The sequence below is a fragment of the Ananas comosus genome, linkage group 5, assembly GCF_001540865.1.
Source record: "Ananas comosus cultivar F153 linkage group 5, ASM154086v1, whole genome shotgun sequence".
In the NCBI taxonomy this organism is placed as follows: Eukaryota; Viridiplantae; Streptophyta; class Magnoliopsida; order Poales; family Bromeliaceae; genus Ananas; species Ananas comosus.
In genome coordinates, this window is record NC_033625.1 from 497,779 (window position 1) to 521,377 (window position 23,599).

The 23,599-nt window shown below is 37.4% G+C and overlaps 2 protein-coding genes across 3 annotated transcripts; one reads left to right on the forward strand and one right to left on the reverse strand.

The window, feature by feature from the left end:
- LOC109710968 lies at positions 1,939-9,869 on the forward strand. 2 transcript variants are annotated; one of them, XM_020233802.1, is made up of 5 exons: positions 1,939-1,980; positions 2,462-5,559; positions 5,901-6,021; positions 8,380-8,439; positions 8,517-9,869. In XM_020233802.1, the coding sequence occupies exons 2-5, from the start codon at positions 3,659-3,661 to the stop codon at positions 9,609-9,611; spliced, it is 3,177 nt and encodes a 1,058-aa protein (XP_020089391.1). In that variant the 5' UTR covers positions 1,939-1,980; positions 2,462-3,658; the 3' UTR covers positions 9,612-9,869. The 2 variants fall into 2 exon arrangements, with proteins under 2 accessions (XP_020089391.1, XP_020089392.1); XM_020233803.1 differs by having other exon boundaries at positions 3,634-5,559.
- On the reverse strand, positions 11,258-13,856 carry LOC109709782 (acyl transferase 7-like). The gene is made up of 2 exons (XM_020232103.1): positions 13,332-13,856; positions 11,258-12,757 (listed from the first exon to the last, which is right to left on the reverse strand). The coding sequence occupies exons 1-2, from the start codon at positions 13,749-13,751 to the stop codon at positions 11,900-11,902; spliced, it is 1,278 nt and encodes a 425-aa protein (XP_020087692.1). The 5' UTR covers positions 13,752-13,856; the 3' UTR covers positions 11,258-11,899.

Consider the following 23,599-nt stretch of genomic DNA (forward strand, 5'->3'; position numbering starts at 1 on the left):
CGGATACTAACCACCAAGCCTTTTGTCACTTGCTTTAGGGACGGTTGGTGGTTTTTGCTTTTTGTTTCTTTTGTTTTTTTGAGTAGAGCTCTAAATGATATGCAATTGAATGGGTTGATTGTGTACAAATATATATAAGGACCAAAATTAATATTCCATTTTTCCACCAACCGTCCCTATCCTAAGTGGCAAAGGGTTTGATGGTTGGTACCTGAGGTCCTAAGTTCGAATTCTTGTTGATTCACATTTCCAGCTAAGTTTATTTCTAAATAAAATAAACGAAACGAGTAGCGTGCTACCTATCTCTCGAAAAAAAAAATTCCATTTTTCCTAACTTTATGAAAAGGTTACTAATATATTTTCAAGCAGGCATATATACTCACATCAGTGGTAAGACACTAGGATGAAAATGGAGCAGAGCCGGATTACTGGATAATGATGTAATAAAGGGCTAAGCTTATGATTCTTATTGGAAATAAAAAAAAAGAAGAGGAAAATAAGTCCTACGTGGGCTTGCATCGTAATTTGCCTGGCCCCTTCTTGGGCCAACGAAAGGGTCCATTCTTTCCCACTATAGGGTTCTTTAGCTTGTTCTATTGTTAGTTCCTCGCTCTCCTCTTCAAAATCGACTCTAACAATTGACCGTCAAATAGCCTTTGGACCGTCAATTGACCGTCAAAATGGTCACATGGGTATTTTGATCCCCCTTGGACCAAAATACTCTCCCAACAGTCAAATATTTGATTGTTGGGAGGGTATTTTGTTCCAAAAAATATTTAAATAATTTTAATATTTTAATATTTTTATAAATATATTTTAAAATTTAATTTTTACTCATATATTATTTTTTAAAAAATAACATTTTAATTTTTATTTTCTAAAAGTTTTAAATTTTTTAAAATAAATTTAATAAATAAGAAAGGGCGGCGCGAAGCCTGGCCCGGCCCAGCCCAGCCCAGCCCAGCCCAGCCCGGGGGGCATGCTAGGATGGGGGTCCAAAAACTTTGGCCCGGCACGGCACGGCCCAACTTGAGGCCGGGCCGTGCTGGGTTGAACTCGGCTTTCAGCCCGACTAAATGTGAGCAGTGCCGGCCCGGCACGGCCCACATTACACTCCTAGTTACACACCGCAGCTTCGCAGTAGAAGCCCCCACTCACGGGTGGCACCATAGTGTGGTGCGATTTGGTGCGAGCCCAATCCCTAGGAGTTGGGCCAAACAGGCCCTTACATTTCTAGGCCTGTTCTGCTCTTCGTTTTCTTTGGATGATGGATGATATGAGATAGGGCCTGTTTTGGGCCGGTCTAGTATAGTCGGCATTCAACTTTTTTAACCCATGGGTTGATACCGGCCCAGCCAACTACAATTATTTTATTCTGATAAATTAAAACAACTCAGGCCCAGTTGAGGGCTCGTTTCAGATTTGGTCCTATGTGTGTGTGTGTGTGTGTTTTCTTTTTTTTTTAAGTTTAAAGCATCAAATGTAATCTATATATAAGAGAGACATAATTCGTTTTTTTCATAAATAAAATTAAATTTTGTTGAAAAATATATTATGATCTTTTTAAGTTGAAAATTCCTTATTTGTGCTGCTGCGTTTGTACCTGGAACCGGTAAAACTTGGGATCCCAACCCACGTGCGTAGCACGTGCCATAAGCCCCAGACTCGGTAAACCGTAACCGCCAATCCCAGATTAAGTTTGGGCCGAGCCCAACCCAACATCTACGAGGCCCACGATCCACAATATCGGCCCACCTCTATATATACGCGCACATCACGAAGACGAAAGCAAAACCGAGTTGGAAACATCTCGGTCGCCCTTCTTATCTCCTCCGCACTTCCCATGCCAAACCCAAACCCTAACTTCGTCGAATCGAGCCGCTCCCTTACTCTCTCCTCTCCTCTCCTCTCCTCTCCATCTCCATCTCCTATCGCGGGCTCTCCTCTCCATCTCCATCTCCTATCGCGGATCCGTATAAGGTAATCTCTCCATCTTCTTCGTTTCTTCTCTATCTTCGTGGTTTTTTTTTTTTTTTTTTTTTTTTTTTTTTTTTTTTTTTTTTTTTTTTTGGACTGGGAGGATGCGTAACCCTAATTTGTTTAACGAGGGTTTGGATAATATTTGGATTGATTTATTAGGTTTTTGTGCACGATCGATTGAGGGAAGAGAGATTGGTGAGGCTTGGACTAGTGGTAGAGCTGGTCTCGATCGGTTTAGGGATTTAGGGTTTTCGATAGGCTATTGAACGAGGTTGTGGATCTAATTGTATTTGGATTCTAGGGTTATTTGTTGCATTCGAGGAACGTTTGGAAGAGAAATGAAACTAAATTTGCGAGGGATGAGTCTGTGAAGGAATTAATGTTTGATTTTGGTCACACTATTTTCTTCTTTGCGGTTGTGGAGCTTGAGGTGTATACTTCTTCTAGGTTTTCTAATTAGTATTGAAATTGATGAGTACAGGGGTTTCAAGATGGTGGATCAAGATAGTGCTACTGAGGTGTTGGGCTATAACCGAACCCTACACGGCTCAGCTTTGGCTCGGTGGATGTTGTTCAATGAACAGGCTTTGCTTGACTCCGAAGCCGTGTTGCATGAGCCCAGTCTTGGCTTATGGGACATTTTTCTGTTCTAAATTTATTATATTTTCTTAACTTCTATCACTTATCTGCATATCCGTCCGCATGATAACACATCAATCTGAGAACCAGTGCTTTTGCTAAAGCTTGTTTCACAGTTTGATGAAGTCGATCAGAGTTTTTAATTAGCTAATACCAAGTACAAATAAGCGTTATAACAAAAATAACCATCCTCTGACCCCCCTGATTGGATGATGCAGTTTGTGATTTGTGAAAAGTCTCATTAGTCGAGGAATTATTGGTTGTTTGGCGTGTAATTTTGTTTCCGTATTGATTTCTTCTTCTTCTTCTTCTTTTATTTTAAGCTGTACTTAGGCACATTGTTTAAGTCCATATTGCAATTTCTTATTGCAAAAGTCTTTCAATAACTAAATCAAGTTGTACATTTTTATCGACATTTGGAGAGCATAAGCAAATGGGTTTTCTTTCTCGAAATGTAGAGAGGGAGAAGTTAGGGACTGAAAATTTAACAAGTTACTATTAGTGAAAATCCTTCCCTTGACCTCAAAGGAGAAGATTCCTCGTTCGTCTTTGGTGCCTTCTCTTTGGTGCCTGTCTGTGGTTCTAGTAAAATTTGCCAAATAATTGATCGGAGGAGCCATGTGCCTGATGGCTCTACTTGCTAGCTGATTTTCATTGTATGCTGCTTCATGAACACTTACTTGCGTTTGAATTGTTGCTATTTCCATGTATAGTTGGTTATTGCTTGTTTAGTCCAAATGCACATACAGTTGGTTATGTGCACTTCTGTCTCTATTGTTTAAAGATTTCTACTGAATTAAGTTACATGTGACTGGAAATTTTCAACTATCCATACCTCATGTTGGCATGTGTTATAATTACATGCAAGTATAGTGATGAGGGAAATTTTTAGAATTATGTATCGTTTATCAATGCGATAACCATATGAACTAAATGTGTATTAATTTCAATATAGAAATCTGATAATGTACAATTTACTGACTTTGTTTGCATGATCTTTGTAACCTTGTACAGGTTTTGTGGAGCGTTTAACTGATCTATGGAGCTGACAAAGCAGGGGCAAACTACCATGCCAGCTAATCTCCGATCGCAACAATTACCCTCATCAGATAATCAATCTGCACAGGTTGAATTGCTGCCCATATTTCATACCACCTTGCCTGTTGATTGGGGGTCACAGCAACTGTCGTCAGCGAACAAATACCTTGTTCAAAGTATGGGGGAAGCATCCATGCCCATTGATGTGAGACCATGTAACATAATGCCTCCAAACAAACAATCATTTCAGCCAGGAACTTCTCATCCCTCTCCGTTTCCTCCTCTTTTGGGCTTACATCAGTTACATTCTTCAAACATAGTGCCATTAGGCTCTGGACGGTTGCTTAATATGCAAACCTCTATGTCGCTACCCTCACCATCGACAAACAAAAGGCCCAATCAGATGGAAACATCAGGCAAGTTGCAAGCAGTGAAAGGGGGGTTGACCAAATCCTCAAACAAACGCCCTGCACAGGTGGAACTACTGACATCAAAGGCCAAATCAGAGACATTTGAGTCGGTGAGGTCGAAACTGCGGGAATCCTTAGCTACCGCTTTGGCTATAGCTTCTGAACAGCCAGGTGAGCAGCAATCTGCAGAAAAGAAATGTAATAATGATGAAGACATAGCCAGTGATGTAGGCTCGAAGGAGAAGATAAATGAAGATGCAAACTTGTCTGGTGATAAGGTACAAGGTGTTCAATCAATACTTGTTTCCTCCTATAATGAAGTACCAAGTGACAGTATGACTGTTGCTGATGAGCTACTGCAAGGTCACGGGCTTCAATGGGTTTCTGATCTTGATGCTGGGCCTACCGAAGCTGTACTAGAACATGGTTCAAAAAGACTGAAGACTACAGCCCAGGAAGATACTAACGATGTCAAAGAAATCGCTCGGAAGTCTGAAAGTTTGGCGTTTAGAATTGAAGCGGAGCTCTTCAGACTATTTGGTGGAGTCAATAAGAAATATAAGGAGAAGGGTAGGTCTCTCTTGTTCAATCTGAAAGATCGGAATAACCCAGAGTTAAGGGAACGGGTTTTATCTGGCGACATTGCACCAGAACGTCTCTGTGCTATGTCTGCTGAGGAACTTGCTTCAAAGGAACTTTCACAGTGGCGGTTGGCTAAGGCCGAAGAGATGGCACAGATGGTTGTGCTGCCCGATTCAGAGGTTGATGTCAGGCGATTGGTAAAGAAGACACATAAAGGAGAATTTCAAGTTGAAGTAGACCAATCTGATGCTGTCTCTGTGGAAGTTGAACTTGGGGCAGGTCTTCTCTCTCGGATTCCGTCAAAAGGTAAAGAAGAAGTTCGAAAGAAGTCCAAATCTAATGAATTAAAGGAACCTGAAGGAAAGCTGCAAGTTAAGAAGGCTGACTCAGCTGGCAACCCTAACTTGTCAAGCAATTTGGAAACACTTTTGGAGGAGAAAAGTGATCTCATGCAGGAACTGATGGTTGATGATTTCAAAGATTCAGATAATCTTCCTCCTATAGTTTCTTATGATGAGTTCATGGAGGCCCTTGATTCTGAACCACCATTTGAGAATTTGTCAGTGGATACTTCACAAGGCAACCAAAGTTCTGGTCGGAAAAACTTAATTAGCTCAGATTCAGAGAGAGTTCCTGAATCAGGTTACCCTACATCTGATCCGGTTACTGTATCAGATGGCGTTGCAGCCAAGTTAGACTCCACGAAAGATGGTTCTCCTCTCAAAGTAGATTCAAAGGATAGTAAAGTGGATGTGAAAAATGCAGAGACTGACAATGGCGCGAAATCTACTTCTGATAATTTACAACCAGACACCTCTTCTAGTGTTGCATTGACGAGTGAGATTTTATGGGAGGGTGCAATGCAACTGACGGTTTCTTCACTTGCAAATGTCATTGGTCTCTTCAGAAGGTTCGGTGGTTTTTTCTTGTAAATTTTTGCTATTCTTTTTCTAATAACAATGCTCTGCATGTCATTTAAATGCCTTGTATATTTTCATTCTGACTTTCTGATTTCACTGATTTCTTTTTTTTTCCTCCGCTCAGACTGCAGAGGTTCGGTTGTTCTACTATCATGAAAAAAGATTACATTAGTATATCTTCAATAACTTAAACTTTAGGCTTGTGGTACATTAATGAGCCTGCAAGCTCTTTGACAATGGAGAATTAATAGTTGTTTATTTAATTTGATACGATTCTATTCTTAAATGTGATGAATGCAAGCAGAACTAATTCGTAGCCTTGTCCTTGCAGTGGTGAGAAGCTTCAGACAAAAGAATGGCCCAGCTTTCTTGAGATCAAAGGAAGAGTAAGATTTGATGCTTTTGAGAAGTTCCTCCAACAGCTTCCTCTATCTCGGAGCCGTGCAATCATGGTACTTTCGATCTATATGATCTATTGCTCTTCCCATTCTCCTAGTCAGTGTAGTGTGGACAAATTTTCTTTATACCTTTTTAGTTCATCTCAGTATATGTTTAAGTGCTATCATGCCCGCAATTTGAAAGCCATAAAGAACAATTAGCTTATGTGTTCACTTCTTCGAATTTCTTTTCTTCTAGTTATGTTATAATATATTTCAAAGTCACATACAGAATGCAACTATTTTACTACTGCAACCACCATCACTAGGTTTCAACAGGTCATAACTAAATGAAATCATCTTCTTGGATTAGAGAGTAGGTCCAACTTCAAGGTCTCGTATTATTGTTATATGTTTTCTGCGTAGGAAAGGGTATTTGAAAGGGCTTCTTAGTGCATGAAGCACATCCCATTGTGTCCCAATGTGTTGTCATGGTTTAATGGGTCCAACATTCATGCAAAGTAGCACCACCATAGGAAGTGGGTATTTAAGAGTACCAAGTTTGTTGAAATCGCTGAGGGGGAAAAGAAAATGCATACTAATGCATTAGTTTCCCTTTCAAACACATACCTGTGGAAACTGGAAAGTGGTATTCATTTTGTTCCCTCAGGCCCTGCCTGCTGTAACCTGTTTTATTCGTTGTTTAATTCTTGATTTCTCCTAAGTTTGTGTGAATTTAGGTGTTACTTCTGGTCCCGATTTGTACGAAGGCTAATAATAATAGTCAAACCTTCATGGTATTGAGATTCTGAGATTTTATTAAGTAGGCTTTAATTGGTTAGACCCTTGATTTTAATTGGTTAGACCCTTGATTGGGAAAACCTTAATTGAGTGGAAATGGATAAGAGCATAGTTTGTATGGAAGTATGATGACTATATTTAGAATATGTATCTTGGATTGGAAGTTCTAGTTGCAAGGTTGCAATTTTATAACTGTTTATTGGCCTCGTAAAACTACAGAGTTTCTGCGGCTACATGCATTTTATTGGTTATTGCTGACTTGATGGTGTTTTTTAAATCTCATTTTACTGAACCTATTTGGAGTATTAAAAAAAAAAACCTTGATTCCACTGACTTATGCATGATTCTTGTTTATGAGGCGAGGAAGGCTGCCAATTGTAGTTGTACACTGATAACTAATGGAGTTCTTGTCTTGGTTATTTGAATAAAATCTAAACTAAGAATACAAAATATCTATATCTGAATAACTTAACAACTTTAGAGACACAGATCCTTCCTTTATCTTTTGTTAACAGTATGTTTATATATATTAACTAATCTGCAATGGCTTAGCATTTTCTCGTCAGAACTATAACTTTACTGTCCAATTTTTTATCTGGGATTAAAGCGTAGACACCGACTATCTGTAATTTTCTCTCCATCTGTATCAGGATTGTGGTATCAATATTCTTCTTCAGTGTAATGTTTAACGGTGAAACTTTGTCTGTCTAGGCAAACTTGGAAAATATACTTAAAGAAATATCTGGGCAATTTCTACTGGGGGATGTAATTGTAAACTAATTGTGTATAAAGATTTCCATACCTAAGCTGGTTGATTTTGTGACGAGGACTGATGCACGGCACGAATCTATGCCACAATTTATGTTATGTATATCTGAAACTTGCAATAGTATAATTATTTAATGAAGGTGAGCTTTTAACCGATAAATTACAAACTTGTACCTCAGCTTATTGATCATCTTTAGAACCTCAGGATCTAGATATAAGATTTGAAAGGTGGATATTCGAGAAGTATATTTCTCATTTCTGTTGGAGTGCCCTGGAGTCATGGGTCCGCATTGTTCTGTTAAACTTGAAGCTATAGCACTCGTCCTACTTACAAACATGAGTAAAAGCTATGCAATACATTGTATTAGGTTTCTTGTCACTAGACTTCAAGTTAAAAAAGTGCTCTTTCCCACTTGCAAATATGACCAACGCCTAGGTTGGTAATGTATTTAGACTATAGAATGCCCAAAACAATTAAAAAACACTTATAATCTTTTCTTCTCTTATCTTTAAATTTACAGTGGCAACCACCACTAGAGAAGCGTACAGTGTTTTAGATTTTTCTAGCATTCTATAATATAAAAATGATATTTTTAGCTACCATATTGGCAAATTAGGCGAAACTGCTAAGCATTATGGGCATGTGCTTTCTTGTTGCTCAAACTAATGGATAATTATTATGTGTAAAACTAGGTGTTTGATTTATATTGATCCCCTTTCGATTTAACTGTTTTTGAGTAAACCAATAAATTGGGAAGATATAATCTGACAAGTAGTTACATTCTTTTTATTTATTTTGTTAAATTTCTTACCTAAAAAAGTCATCCTTCCTCATTTTTATGTCTCGCCACTTCCCTTTTGCAGATTTCTCAGTTTTGTTGGAAGGAAGGTTCTCCTGAGAGCGGCCGAGTGAACTTGTCTGAGGTTGTAAATTTTCTTCACGGTAAAGCTCGTTATCCTAATTCTCGTTTCCTAATCCTTTGTCGCCCTATCTTTTGCAGACAGTCGAGTCTTACATTGCGGATGAGAGAGTGGGATTTGCCGAACCTACCCCCGGAGTGGAGCTATACTTGTGCCCTCCTCACTCAAGGACTCTGGGAGTACTCGCGACCTTTCTTTCAAAGGAGCACGCCGAGACTCTTCGTTCGGCCGAGAAGAGTCTCATCGGCGTGGTGGTGTGGAGAAGGCCACATGTAAATATGTCACCTAGGGCGTCCTCCCACCACAAGCATAGTGGCTCCAGGAAACACTCGAGGAAACATCTCATCAATTCTAGCTCCGCTAGATCTTCTTTCACGCCTACTCATCCTGTATCGCCCACACCCACTAATAATATCCACCCGTCAAATGACGATGAATATGATGATGATGTGCCTCCGGGCTTCGGCCCTTCAAATTCGAGGGACGAAGATGATCTCCCTGAATTTGATTTCACTAACACCGCAAAACCTTCTGTACCGTCAATCCACTCTCGCGGTCCGGTGGTCCGTCATCCACCACCATCGGGTCGCCCGATGGAGCAAATGAGGGAGTTGGTGTACAAATATGGACACAGTAAGAAGGATAAAGCGCTAAATATAGAAACTGAGCCATGGAATGATGATGATGATATCCCAGAATGGGATCCCCGTCAAGATAATCAGCTGCAAAGTCAGGCTGCGCCGCCGCATGCACCACCACAACCACAACCACAACAATCACTAAACCCTACCCCAACGCCACCGTCACTACCACCACCGCTGCCGCTCCAGCAGCCTGCATCACAGTTGCATTTGTATCAGCAGCCGCCGTTGCAGCCTTTCCAAGTGAGCCATAATGCAGCAGTGCCGCCCAACCAGCAGTTGCCACCTCAGCAGCTCGCACAGACGGCTATGCCACATCAACAACCACTTCAGCCTCAAATGGGCGTGGTTCAACCTAGTTGGAACCCTAATCAGTGGCCAACTGACGTGGGTATGCCTGTGAACAATAATGGGTCGATGCAGCCACTTCCCGTAAGTGGGCACTCCTACGGCTTTCATAACATGGGTGGGTCAATTCCGAGTTCCATCGGGTGGAGACCAGATCTAACGCCACGTAATAATAGGGGTGGTTAGTGCGATTTTGATGTTGTAATCGGTAGTAAACTCTCTCCATCTTTGTAATTAAACTGTGTGTATGATCCGCGTACTCCTTTTAGGCGGTTAGATCGAATGCAGGTTGGAGCACATGATATCCATCTTCGTTATGCCTGGTATTTTCCTCGCCAAATTTTGGGCTGCTTTAATTAACCTTGTTAGTAGGACTGATGAAGAATATGTAATATGGATAACTGAATCTTAATAATCTTTGAACGCTTGTGCGGGTTATTTTGAGATGGTGTATTATGGCTACCGTATGTTGCAACCTAACCTTGAAAGATTCGAAGGGATATGGCCAAATCATCCAGGTAGCTAACGTGGCGAGGCCTGGGGAGATTTCGGTGGTCAACATCGACCTCTCCAAGTCGTGGTGTACCTTGCCTTGCATATGTGTTACTTACCTTTTTTTTAAAAAATAATAAAAAAAATATATTTTTAAAAAATAATAAAAAAAATATATTTTTAGGGGGGGAGCTCTCTCTGCTAGTTTTTTTTTTTTTTTTTTTTTTTTTAGAGATAGGTAGCACGTTATCTGTTTCGTTTATTTCATTTAGAAATAAACTTAGCTAGAAATATAAATCAATTAGAATTCGAATTTGGGTCTCGGATATCAACCACCAAGCCCTTGTGATAAAAGCAATAATGCAATAATGCTCTGCTAGCTTTTCTTCACTGCTCTCAGATGAGAGCTTTTTTCTTTTTGTAATTTCTGGGAAAGCAATAATGCTCTAGGCTGATGAGTGTTCAAAATATATTGTAACCCAACAACACCCCTGTCCTGATAAAAGAATATGTTATTTTTAGGACTGCTGTGTCCTCTCCGGATAACCCATAATTATGTACTTCATGAAGGAACTAAGTATATTTATATTCGGCTGCCATTTTGTTTGTGGTGGTGGTGGTTTACTTATCTCAATAAATCATATCTTGTCCTTTTTCTGTCTTCAATTTTTCTTGTCCAAAATCCTCAAGCACAGTAAATGATTAGAAAAAAAAAAAAAGGAGAAGAAACTTACAAAGCGTGAGACTGAATCCTCTCATCGAGCGTGGAAATAATAAAACCCTAAATGAGACCGTCATTCTCTAATTAAGTACTAATTCTTATATAATTTTCAGCATAGGCTAAACGAATTTGCTCACTTTCCCTACTATCATGATTTACTGCGTTATCCATTTGTAGAACAGTAGTGTTTTTTGTTTTTTTTTGGGCAAAAAAATCATACTTTCCCGAATTTTATGTTCTACTTGATTACTATTGTTAATTACCCCATGCTTCTTCTAGAAGTTGCTCTGCGTTGCCATGCAATGAACCCAGAGTTTTTTTTTTTCTTCTTTTTTTGGGTTTTTGCGATAAGAAATTAGTAAACACACTGATAATTATCAGAGTAGACTTAAAGAAGCATGGTGTTTTCGTCGTTGAAATTGGTTATGAACTGCTACAAAACAAGGAGTTATTTTTAATTAGTATATTTTCATATACGAGAAGGATCCATCGGTAAATAATCTGTAAGATAGCTAGACTCCCAACTTGGCACGAGTGCTGGCCGAATACTTCTACACTCTATCAACTTATAACCCAAAAAAGTTAAAAAAAAAATCCACAAAGCAGAGATTTTTACAAATATAAAGTACAAACTTTTCCGTTGATAAATTGATTGAGAGAGACAGTGGTGGCTTTCCACCCAGTTACACACAATAGTGAAATATAAAAGAAAAGAATAAAAAAAACATAACTAAGAAAAATTAGGACATGGTATAATATCCAAAGGAATCTCTAGCTAGCACCCCCCAAAATAACAATACAATTAATTACCTGGCAAACAACAACCTAGCTAATTACGTACGCCTCCTTACAGTCAACCATTTTGCTTTTCTTTAGTCTAAAGAACTCAATTAGTCGACCCTCCACCTTTTCTCCTAACTATACCAAACAAGCCCTTCTTTTTCTAAAAGGAATCACACGTACTATGCTAGCTAGTACGATACTTCGATCAGTCGCCGCCATTCATAATAGCTACAGTTTTTCTTACTACTTAGGAATCTAAAGGGTTCAATGATGACGACCGCTGGCTACTACCTACATGCATATTGAAGTATAAGATGAGACAGATATATATATATATATAGGTAACGGATGCGCGGGGCGCATTTGCACAATTTCCACAAACGCAACAACACTACGTATATTCTTTTCTTATCATGTGTAATGTGTGATTAATATTCTTAATTAATTTGTTACTATTAATCAATCCATGCTTAAATTGTTAATCCAAGCTCATCATGCTCTGGTGGAACGCGGCCACGCACTCGGGCGTAACGCACTGCGTGATGAGGCGGGCCCCACCGGGCTTGTGCGCGGAGGGCCTGACGAGGATACACGTGGCGATGTAGTCGAGGTTGGTGAGCGGCACCACGTGGACCGGCGGGCCCCAGCCGTAGTCGACCTCGGCGAAGCCCAGGCGGGTCCAATCCGAGACGAGCAGCGTGTTCCGGTCGGCCGTGATCCGGTACGGGTCCCCGGCGGCGTCCCCGGCGGCCCACCGCGCGAACTCCGCGGGCAGCCGCTTCTTCCCCTCCTTGACGAGCTTCACGATCTCCACGATCGGGGAGCTCGCGATCCTCTCGCTCGGCGCCGAGACCCTCATGATGTAGTAGCAGTTCCCGTAGAAGCCGCAGCTCGCGGGGATCTTCGGGGCGAGCACGGGGCGCGCGTTCATGGCGAAGCAGAGGTGGACGGGGGAGCCCCGGTCGAAGCCGAAGCCGAAGCTGAGGGCGCGGGTGCGGCTCTGCCACGCCTTCGCGATGAGCACGTCGAACGCCGAGCAGCGCTGACCGGTCAGCGCCAGGAACTGGGCCTTGAAGCGGTTGACGTAGTCGGCGGCGATGTCCATGGCGAGGTACTCCAGGCGGACGCCCGTCGCCGCGGGGAGGGGCCCGCGGGGCGCGCCGCGGGGGGGCTCCGGGATCGCCTCGCGGAGCCACGTCGGCTCCACGGTGGGCCCCGCGGCGCCGCGCGCGATCTCGCCCACCGCGCCCATGAACTGGGCCGCGCCCGGCCCGTCCGCCACCGCGTGGCTGAACCGGAACCCCACCACGAACCCACCGCAGCTGAATCGGGTCACCTGCTTTAATCAATCAATCAATCAATCAATCAATAAACAAGCAAGCAATTAAGCAAATAAATAACAAACAAACGAACTAACTAACTAACTTTTTCCGTATTTAATTAGTTGCTTTTCTTTATTCTTAATAATACTATCTGTCTATCTAGTATAATTAAGTATACCGGATATATATAGTACACATTATCGATCAGTGATAAATTAAGGAATGAAAATCCTGCAGTAATATTATTCTTAATTTTCATACCTTAATTCTTAGATATATATATGTTCGCCTTAATTTTCAGAAAAAATGCATTAATCACAAGCTAATTAATATCGATCGGCGGCGGCAGGAATACAAATATCCATCAGCTAGCTAGTCTATAGACTATAGTACGTACATTCAATAGGTACATGCAGTAGGAAATTTAATTTGTGCTCGATCTCTTTTCTAAAAAAAATTGGATCTGTTAAAGAAGAAAAAAATAATAGTACGTAATAGAAACAGAGGGAAATCGCGCGGGTCCTTTAATTAATCAAAGCAAATAAAGCATTATAATTATGAATAAAATCTGTACGTACGTATACGTACCTGGACAAGTAAAATGAGTTTATCTTCTTGGGAGGGATCCAATTTAGGGACGGGGTGAGGCAAGAGCTCGTCCTTGGGTATCTTCAAAGGGTACTCCAAGTAGTCCACGTCCTCCAACGTGGCCTCGGCCGTGGCCTCCACGAACCAAACCCCCTCGCCGGTGCAGTCGACCTGCAGCTCCCCCTCCTCCCCCTCCGCCAGCCTGCCCGCCATCGGATAGTAGAAAACCAACGTCTTCTCCAGCGCGCGCTTTATCGTCTTCGCGGGGTCGCCCCCGCCGTTCTTGAACACGTGCAGCGACTCGATGAGCGCCCGCTGGGTCGGGTATCGGTCGAGCCATGAGAGGCGGAGGCGGCCGGAGGGTGTCGGCCCCGCGGGGGCCACCACCTCCTGGGAGACCCTCTTCACAGCGGTGCTCATTGAATAATATTGGAGGAGTTCTAATTAAGTATTAATTGAGAGGTTTAATTTGTATGTGTGATAATTTAGAGGGAGCTAACCAGCTTGGGGGTGGTGAGGGTGGGGGAGGGTTTTTATAGCTAGGGGTTGGTAATTAGTTTTGTTAAGCCTTTCTTTTCAGAGTTTAATGGTGGTTAATTAAGCACTAATTAAATATTGGTTGGTGGAACGGAGAGAGGTTTGTGGCATGATGTATTATTAAGTCGCGCTTCGCAGAACGTACAAATTAATTAATCACGCGTGTTATATAGTTAAGAGACCAAATTAACCCGCTATATACACATGTATAAATATATAATAATATTATAAGCTCCATTAATATATAGTTGGGTGTTTGCTGATTGTAGATCCATATCCAACCATTGGCTCCTCCCACAAGTAAAATATCTTATATTTTTTTTAAAAAAAAATGTTTTGGTATAATTAATTACCAATGTATTCATCTGCAACGTACAATTTTTCTCTATCTCTCTCTATATATACTGTTTAGAAAATCCAGTTCTTTTTGTTTTTGCACAATTATGATCAACATATATAGTTTTTTTTTTTTTTGAGAGAGAATTGTTTGTAATCCAAAAACCAAATTTACTTTACCAACTACTCGAGAAAAAAAATTCCAGTTATTATAGTCATAGAAATGGAATGCAAGTGTGCACGTGCGAGCGCGCCAGCACGTGTGCATGTGTATGCATGTAACGCTATCTCTTCCCTTTTGTAATTAAGCTAGCTCAACACTGTATATTACACCACATGAATGTTCCATTGGATGGTAATGAGTGGAATACAATAAAAAAGAGGCCAGGTTCGAATCCATTAACCTACATAAATTTGTTGTTAAGTGTAGATTATCATCTGAATCCCTCCGTTCCGCTTTAATTTGGAATAACAAATAATTAATTGCTTCATTGAAACAAAGAGATATATATATTGAATGAACGAAACTTCCACAGTGGTACTGTTGTTATATAAGGTTGTGTACGTATATATATAGTAGCTAAGTAAGTATATACGCACATTACATCTTTTTTGTATCAGGTGGTGTAGTAGTTAATTATATCACATCTCAATTTATTATCTAATAACTATATATATATATATATATATAGAGAGAGAGAGAGAGAGAGAGAGAGAGAGCGCTAGACTGGTATACTATCGGTAGCACGAAGGCCCCCGTACTATCAAATTATTTTTAATATTGCGGTCTCCAAATCGATGATCGGCTCCGTTAGACTTGATCGACACTATTAAAAGTATTTGAAAACTAAATTTCATAATTTTCGACATCATTTATCTATCAAACGATTAGTTTAAAAATAAACGATTAAAAATAAAAATCTCATAAAAAATGTTGAAAAAAGGCTTGAATTTAAGATCAGAGATACTGATCTTACTCTAAATTCTGAAAATATTTTTCTATAAAAACTTCATTAAATTTGGATTATTTTTGAACGTTAAATTTACAAACACATCATATCTATTATTAAAATTGTCAATTTTGAGACCTTTTGATTACTAGCCAATGATGTCGAAAAATTATAATTAAAATTTAATTTTCAAATACTTTTAATAATTTAGATCAAGTCTAATGGAACCGACCGTCGATTTGAAAACCGCATCATTGAAAACAATAATGTAGATCAAGTCTAATAGAACCGACCGTCGATTTGGAAACTGTATCATTGAAAACAACTTGGTAGCGTGAAGGCCTTCGTGCTACCGATAATATACCAATCTCTCTCTCTCTCTCTCTCTCTCTCTCTCTCTCTCTATATATATATATATATATGGCATTGCTTTTATGCTACAGTGTTCTAGCTCTAATCTTCATAAAGTGTGCATCGCCATCCACATTAATGTGAAACTAATAATTCCATATTGTCGCCGTATAACCATCTAGATCATCCTCTTAACAATAATTGAACGGATCAAATTACTCCTCGAACCATCCTCATCACGAGGGCCCTCTATTTGTCTTACGCGCACACAGTGAGACAAATGCCTCTCTAACATTCACACCTGTATATATAAGATCTTTGGATCAGTTGTTACTGTTGGAGCCAATCCATATATGGGGCCTTACGATCGAGCAAATGATCGAGGCTCAGCTACTTTAACAGAGATTTTTATTTTATTGCTAATTAATAAAATATTGGAGAATTAAGCTTTAGACTAAAGCAAAGCATATATATATACAATATTATTAAGCTAAACATCTATTCTATTAATAGGTGTCAATTGCTATTCAACTATTTGGTTGAAGAAGAGTAAAATACATTTCAATCGAAATCAAAACGGATCATTGGTTCTTCGACCATTGAACGCGATTGTTTTGAAGTACTCTAGAGTAAAGTGAAGTTAACCTATATCATCATAGCAAAATATGTCGACGTTCGAACAAATTTAGAGCATTTTAGACATTTCTTACTCAATTTAATGATGTTTAGATGTGTTCTCATTGAGGAACATGTAGAGGGATATTCAGATGACTCGTTTGCTACATCACCACCACATCAGTAGATGTGATGCATGTGGAGCAAATACAGAGTAGGGTTTCTTCGTCGATCGACTTTGACGTGACATTGCAACTAATTGATTCGTAGATGCGCCTAGAGCATATAATGGTTCGTTAATTGAACAAGTAAACAAATAAAATTACGCTAACTAAATTTGTTAAGTATGTTGGTTACCATGTCCTTGATCAAACCAACTCTCTACATTTCGTTTCCTCTAAGTTTCTATTGGTTGTTCTGCTAATTTGGCATATGCCCACCATGCATCAAAATTAATTGTTTATCACATGCCAATATATCACTAATTAATGTGTAAATCCTACGTGCACTAATTAATATTTAGATCTCTCTCTCTCTCTCATTTTCAGAAATATTGTTTCTAATGGCAGGTGGATTATATATATAAAGTACATCCAATACTTTCGAAAGTACGGACGCTTTCTTATTTATAAGTTGTTTTTGATGATTAGACATCTAATTTGACGATCGGCTCTGTTAGGTATATATAATTTACGCTATTGAAATTATTTCGAAACCAAATTTTATAATTTTTCGATATCATTTACCAAGTGATCAAAAAGTCTAAAAAATGACCATTTTAACGGTTGATATGTCATGTTTAAGTTCAACGGTATAGAACAATCCAAATTATATGAAATTTTAATAAAAAAATCTATTTAATATAAATAGCAAGAACAATACTTCTGATTTAAAATTTGAGTTTTTTAATATTGCTTTTTATGATATTTTTATTTTTAGCCGTTCATTTTGAGATTACTTGTTCACTAGACAAATAAAGTTAAAAAATTATAAAATTTAATTTATAGATAGTTCCAATAGCGTAGATCATGTCTAACAAATTTGATCGCTGAACCAGAGCCCTCCGTACTTTTGAAAGTTTTGCAACCATATATATATATATATATATATAGAGAGAGAGAGAGAGAGAGAGAGAGAGAGAGAGAGAGAGAGAGAGAGAGAGAGAGAGAGAGAGAGACTCCTATAATATTTATAGTATTGGGGCTCCGGTACTATTATCTTATTTGCGATTTTAGAGTGTTCAAATCAACGATTCACATATTTAAAATTAATTTAGGATATCTGAAGTCTTTAAAAATAAAATTTTATAACCAGTTGGAATTTATGTTTAAGCATGTAGATGAACAATATCTCCCGAACACTGCTATGTGGCTTATCTCAAAGAAAAAGAAAAAGAAAACACTGTTATGTGGCCCTTCGTTACAGATAACTAAATAAACTTGTCGCCAAGTTAATTATTCCAAAAGATCTTACCTTTCATTGATGTATCAAACTTTTGTCTCTAACCTGAATATAGTGCTCACAAAATGCTTGCAAAACCGACCGTCCCTAGAGCAAGTGGCAAAAGGCTTGGTGGTTGCTATCTATCTCTCAAAAAACAAAAAAAAACAAAAAAAAAAAGCTTACATAAGGACTATTTATGAATAAAGCATATTCTAGAAGTCAATTAATGAGGTGTACATATATATCATGGACAAAAATTTTGTGGGCACCATCCCTAAACTAATAGTTTGGGGACTGTGCGGATGGGCGCCATGCATATGGCCGATTTGACGGATGCCGTTCTCTGCTATTCTCTCACTCTCTCTAAAAATACAGGGATTTTTTGTTTCTTCCTTTCCATCGGTGGCTGTCGGATGGGCCACATGGCACCATCCGCATGGTCCCCAAACCAATTAGTTTGGGGATCGTGCCCATAAAATTTGTGTCCATATATCACCACATTTTCATGCATTAATTACAACTCAATCAGTAGAGTAATGTTTCCATAATAGAGTCTTTATTTTATTGATTATTCTACAATTCTTTAATCTCGTGAAAAATGCAATGGGCAAAATAGAATTTGCAGTATTAATTTAAAAACAATGAGTTAATAAGAAAAATTAGAAAGATATATATAAGTCTTATGTAGAAAGAAAATTTAAATATTTGATAAACTCAAATGGAGATCCAAGTAAAAGGATTTCTTTTTTCAAAATTTTGGCTTCTCTAATTAGTTATTTGTTATGATTTTATACATTCGATCATTTATTTCAATGCGCTTTCTAAAAATTGAATGTGCTATATCTTTACCGGATCTGAAATATTAAGTGACTCTCACTATCTTTTTTCTTTTTTTTTTGTGAGAGATAGGTTGTATGCTACCCGCTTCGTGTATTTCATTTAAAAATAAACTTAGCTAGAAATGTGAACTAATTAGGATTCGAACTTAGGACTCTCACTTTCTGTGCCGTTGTACTTACATATGTATATATATCAAAAACCTAATACCACATATAAAAAGACACAGATTCTCATGGCTTAAATATATGAAGGTTATCTTGGTCACCAATGAGCTCCAAACTCCAAAATTATTTATAACTACTAAATTAATATATACGTGATCGAATGTATAAATGTAAATGTACATGGAGATATATGGAGAGAGGAACTAGCTTTTTTGCTGTGAAGTTGTTCTATAAAAAGAACCGATCAAAAACATGCATGGGACCAGTTGCATCCACTTTTTATCACCACAAAACTTGTTTTCGACGTGTAAATAATCCTCAAGATTAAGCCTCACATTCGATTTTATCAAACTTATGAACATTAATATACATTAATATAATTCAATATTTTTCGGTCACGCCAAGTAATGAACGATCAACTTGCCACATTTGCTCGATCAATAAATATAGACATGTAAGTCTTCGACGTTAAGTTAGTCTCTGCCATCTATTAATGGCTGTGATAAACTGATCATCGAAAATAAAATTTGTGATTTGAATCGAAGTAGAATTTGGTGATCATATTAATGCTTGCATTACAAAAAAAAAAAAAAACACACACACACAATACTTGTGGGATACATACTCAGTCTTGTAGAATTTGTGTTCACATTTTTTGTCATAATGCGACACTATGAAATCCTCCCTAACCTTGCCGCAACTGTAGAATTATTTGTGTTCTTAAATTTCTTTTCTTTGTTTTCTTTTAATTGATCATGGTCAATTCAGCTTCTCGCGAAACTACGCCGTTGATTGCTTTCGGATTGATGGACTCACTCAGCCATTAAAACAGGTTCACACATTTTGATGTTGTCAATTTGATGTTGTCAATATAGACACTAACTACAACTGTCCAATTTTTAGATTTCACTCACTTTCACTCAGTTTTCTTCTTCTAGTTTTTGTTGATTTTTGGAAAGGAAAAATTGTTCAAAGTCAAAAGTATTTACAGTTGATTTAGATGAATCCATTCGAGTCTACATCTATCATTTATAATTCCTACCTACCAAAGAGACTTAGTGATGTCCATGTTTGGCTTGTCTCTCTATTTTCCTTATTAATTCCATCCCTTTTTCTCCATTAATTTGCTTGATATATATTGATTGATGGAAGAACCATGTTTGCTGAGAACCAACCACTTCAGCAATAATTATTTAGCTTTGTTGGTTACTTTTCCTCCAACAAAAGAAAAATTGATGGTAAATGTAACTTTCAGAGATTTAAATTTGAGTATATATATATATATATATAAACGTATTTGATAGTGATATTCTTAGTAATTGTACGTAAATAGTCGTAGCCTGATTACTCTCCATTTGACGCTTAAAACTTGATCAGTGGCCTGAAAAAAATATAAAAATATACATACATGCATGATTGAATATAGTGCATTTTGAGATGAATGTGTGAATTTTGATGCTTTGAATTCAGCATCTAATATTTTCTTCTTCCTCTTTTTGTAATTTTTATATATATATATATATATATATATATATATATATATATATATATATATTATTAAGAAAAGTTACACGCATCGATGATTAAGTTTGGGCCAAGAGACCGACCGTCCCTAGAGCAAGTGGCAAAGGACTTGGCGGTTGGTACCCGAGACCCAAGTTCGAATCCTAGTTGATTCACATTTTCAGCTAAGTTTTTTTCTAAATGAAATAAACGAAGCGGTTAGCGTGCTACCTATCTCTCAAAAAAAAAAAAGTTTGGGCCAAGAGATTTTGAGGATTCCTCCAGAATCTAGGCACTGTTGAAAAATTTCTGCCCAAAGATTAATTAAACTAAAAAAATATAAAAATAAAAACCAATTGAGTAAAGAGAAGTTAGAGTACACTTGCTACTTTTGGCATTGAAGGTGAAAAGCACCATAATGGTGAGGTTATTCTTATCATTAATTTAGTGTGATAAATTAACCATTTGTGATTAGGAGCTTCAAGATAAGATTGCTTTGCTTAATTATATAATTAATCTTTTTAAGGTATAACTAAGTTGATGGGATTCCTTTTTCGATCTGTTTTGGGTTAATATTCTGAAGAGTATAGGAATCATGCTTTTCTAAGATGGCTCGATTGACTCAATCTGGACATATAGTAGAAAAAGAAAAAAAGTGAGTCAGGCACATATAGTGTATCACTTTATGTTACATATTCAAAGCTAGTTAGGTCTAAACCAATGGTCTTAGGCAATATCAATCCACAGCTACCACAGTAGAAAAATGTACACGTATTAAGCTCCACAGGCCCCAAAAAGTCTCCTATGCGACACTTATATTAAATTATTGATAACCAGTCAATCATATTTTTTTATTAGAGAAAAAATTATAATAATAGTATTTTTTTAATAATCATAATATAACGAGTGAATCCACGAGCAATAATTTGATTGGCTGGGAACACCACATCAGAAAAGAAAAGTATATCTAAATTAATATTTGCTTATAAATATTTTTATTTTATGAATCTATGGGCAGCTAAAATTAAAAGTAGAGAAGTGTATCTGTATATTACCTTGTTCTATTTTTTTGAACAAAACCAGAAAAACAAAAGTTGGTCGAGTAAATTTCTCTCGCTCACGACCGATCTCTCTCTGTTGAAACTTAAATTGTCTGTCTAGTTTGATATCCAAAATTATATTTATATTGTGAAAAATAATATTTATATTGTACACAAAGTTGTTAATGCAAAATTATTTATAGTTTTTCAAATAACAAAATGGTATGATTCTCATTTAACAAAATTGTATGAGGGATTAATCACCCTGCGACGTCTTACAGTCAAAAGAAAAAAAAGAAAAAAGAAAAGCTGATACTAGCACACCGGTCAAATGTGGGCCCACCTAATTAGGAATCCTCCAATTAGTTAAATAAGAAATTAATAAAATTTTTTAAAGATAGATAGTATGTTATTCGTTTTATTTATTTTATTTAAAAATAAATTTAGTTAGAAATATGAATCAATTAGAATTCGAAATTTGGATCTTGAGTACCAACCATCAAATTCTTTACCACTTGCGCCAGGGACGGTCGGTAGGTAAGAAACTTGAACATGGAAAAGAATAATACATGCAAAGCAAAAATAAAATTTAAAAAAGAAGAAAAAGAAGAAGAAGATAAGAAGAATCATAAGAAGCATCATTCCTTGAACAGTTAAGCATCAGCTCCAATCATACACGATTCACGTGTTCATCGTTTTATTCTTTTAAATGTACGCGTTCATTAAATCTCAAAACATTTTTTTTTTTAATTGAAAAGGGAAAATCGGGCTCCAAAGATTCCTTTGTGTCATTGTGTGTGTTTGTGTCTGTGTGTGTCTTTGTTATCTAAATAGCACCAAAGGGACCAGTGGAAAATGACTTGTCCACCTACATGGAAACTTTAAGTATAAGTTTTGCCAAAAACCACAAATTAAAACACCACAATTAACCCACTTGTTAATTTGGAGTCCACGTCTCGGTGGGTAGTAGCTAGTGGCTATGGGCCATGAATTAAGTAGGTGGTTCTCTAATTACTTTCCTAATTAAACTCAATTATCCCCATATCTGGTTGGAATCTGACTCGACCTATGATAGATCCTAACTAGAATTATAAAAATACATATCATTAAGAATTTGGATCTAGCTTTTAGACTTAGATGTTACATTTATTAGAAACACAATTCAATATTTTCGGTTTTGATCAGTTTCAAAGCCAACTGGTGGGTACCATGCTGGTTGGTATAAGTGTGACCATTGATTATTTCGTCCACACTAGTTAAAATATAATACCTAAAAAATACAAGAGAGAGAGAGAGAGAGAGAGTCATTTTAATCACAAAGAACTATGAGATCGATCGAGCAAGCATAAAGTATAATTGAACTATGTGTACAATTTTGTTTCTAGTGCTTTTGAATCGTAGCAGTGCTGAAATTTGACCTAATTAGTTAAAGAGACTTTAGGTGCATGCTAGGGAGAGTGACACATTAATTGCGTGCTACTTTTTGCCATTTGAATTATATGTCCCAAATGTAAACTTAGAAGGACGACTTTTCATATTCTAATAATCATAGCATTTGCATTAATTCCAGAACTTTGATAGTTGGTACCTGATATTCCAAATTTGAAATCTAATTGCTTTATATTTTTAATTAAATTTATTTTTTTAAAAATGAACAAAGCTGTAACATTCTACAATTCTCTATAATAATAATATATAACAATAATAATAATAATAGTAGCATTGGCCAATGAAACCTACTCCTGGTGTAGTGGCTTGGGCTCATATCAAACATTGTTAAGCTCTTTTAGCTAGCGTTGCTTTACGTGAAGGAAACAACTTTCTCAGTGGTGGGTTGCCTAATAAAAAAATTCCAAGTGTGCCCTTTTTCATTTTTATTTCAAGTTTATAATTATTATCTTCTAAATCACAAAGTTTTTTAATGATGAAATAGCAAAGCAAACTTTTTTAACAAGGTGGTGGTTTTCGGATAAAACTTGTGCGCGCATCATCAAAAGCTTTAAAATGTTGAAAGCATGATTTAAGAGAGAAATATAATAGATAAGTAATAAGGCGCGATCAATCACATTAATTTTAACAAATTAGTATGAATAGATAATTAACTAGGCCACAATTATATCATCAAACTTTGGGTACACTTGACTTGTCATTCTCACAAGCGTGATATATATATATTTCGACACTAAGCAATGCAAGTGCTAAATCTATTCTAAAATGCATGCAGTTCTTAGATGTATATCTTAAAATCAAACTCCTCATTTTCATGTACAATGCATTAATTCTAAATTAAGTATGTACTTAATGTTAAGTCACGCTCACGCATTACGGGCTTCAACCTTAAAATAAAGGAAAAAAATTATTGAAGCACACATAGGAATGAATTGCCATGATATATATATAATTTAGCTGAAAAGAGAAGAAATATATGTGATCTATGGTTCTTAGATTTGAATGACATCCATAATATCTTCAATCGTGCAAATAAAGTA

What these genes read in the sequence shown, in the direction of transcription:
- LOC109710968 (XM_020233802.1), top strand. Translation starts at nt 3,659, where the DNA reads ATGGAGCTGACAAAGCAGGGGCAAACTACCATGCCAGCTAATCTCCGA. An exon ending in GTCATTGGTCTCTTCAGAAG is followed by an intron (nt 5,560 to 5,900) that starts GTTCGGTGGTTT and finishes TTGTCCTTGCAG; the next exon opens with TGGTGAGAAGCTTCAGACAA. An exon ending in GCCGAGTGAACTTGTCTGAG is followed by an intron (nt 8,440 to 8,516) that starts GTTGTAAATTTT and finishes TATCTTTTGCAG; the next exon opens with ACAGTCGAGTCTTACATTGC.
- LOC109709782 (XM_020232103.1), bottom strand. Translation starts at nt 13,751, where the DNA reads ATGAGCACCGCTGTGAAGAGGGTCTCCCAGGAGGTGGTGGCCCCCGCG. An exon ending in AACTCATTTTACTTGTCCAG is followed by an intron (nt 12,758 to 13,331) that starts GTACGTATACGT and finishes TGATTAAAGCAG; the next exon opens with GTGACCCGATTCAGCTGCGG.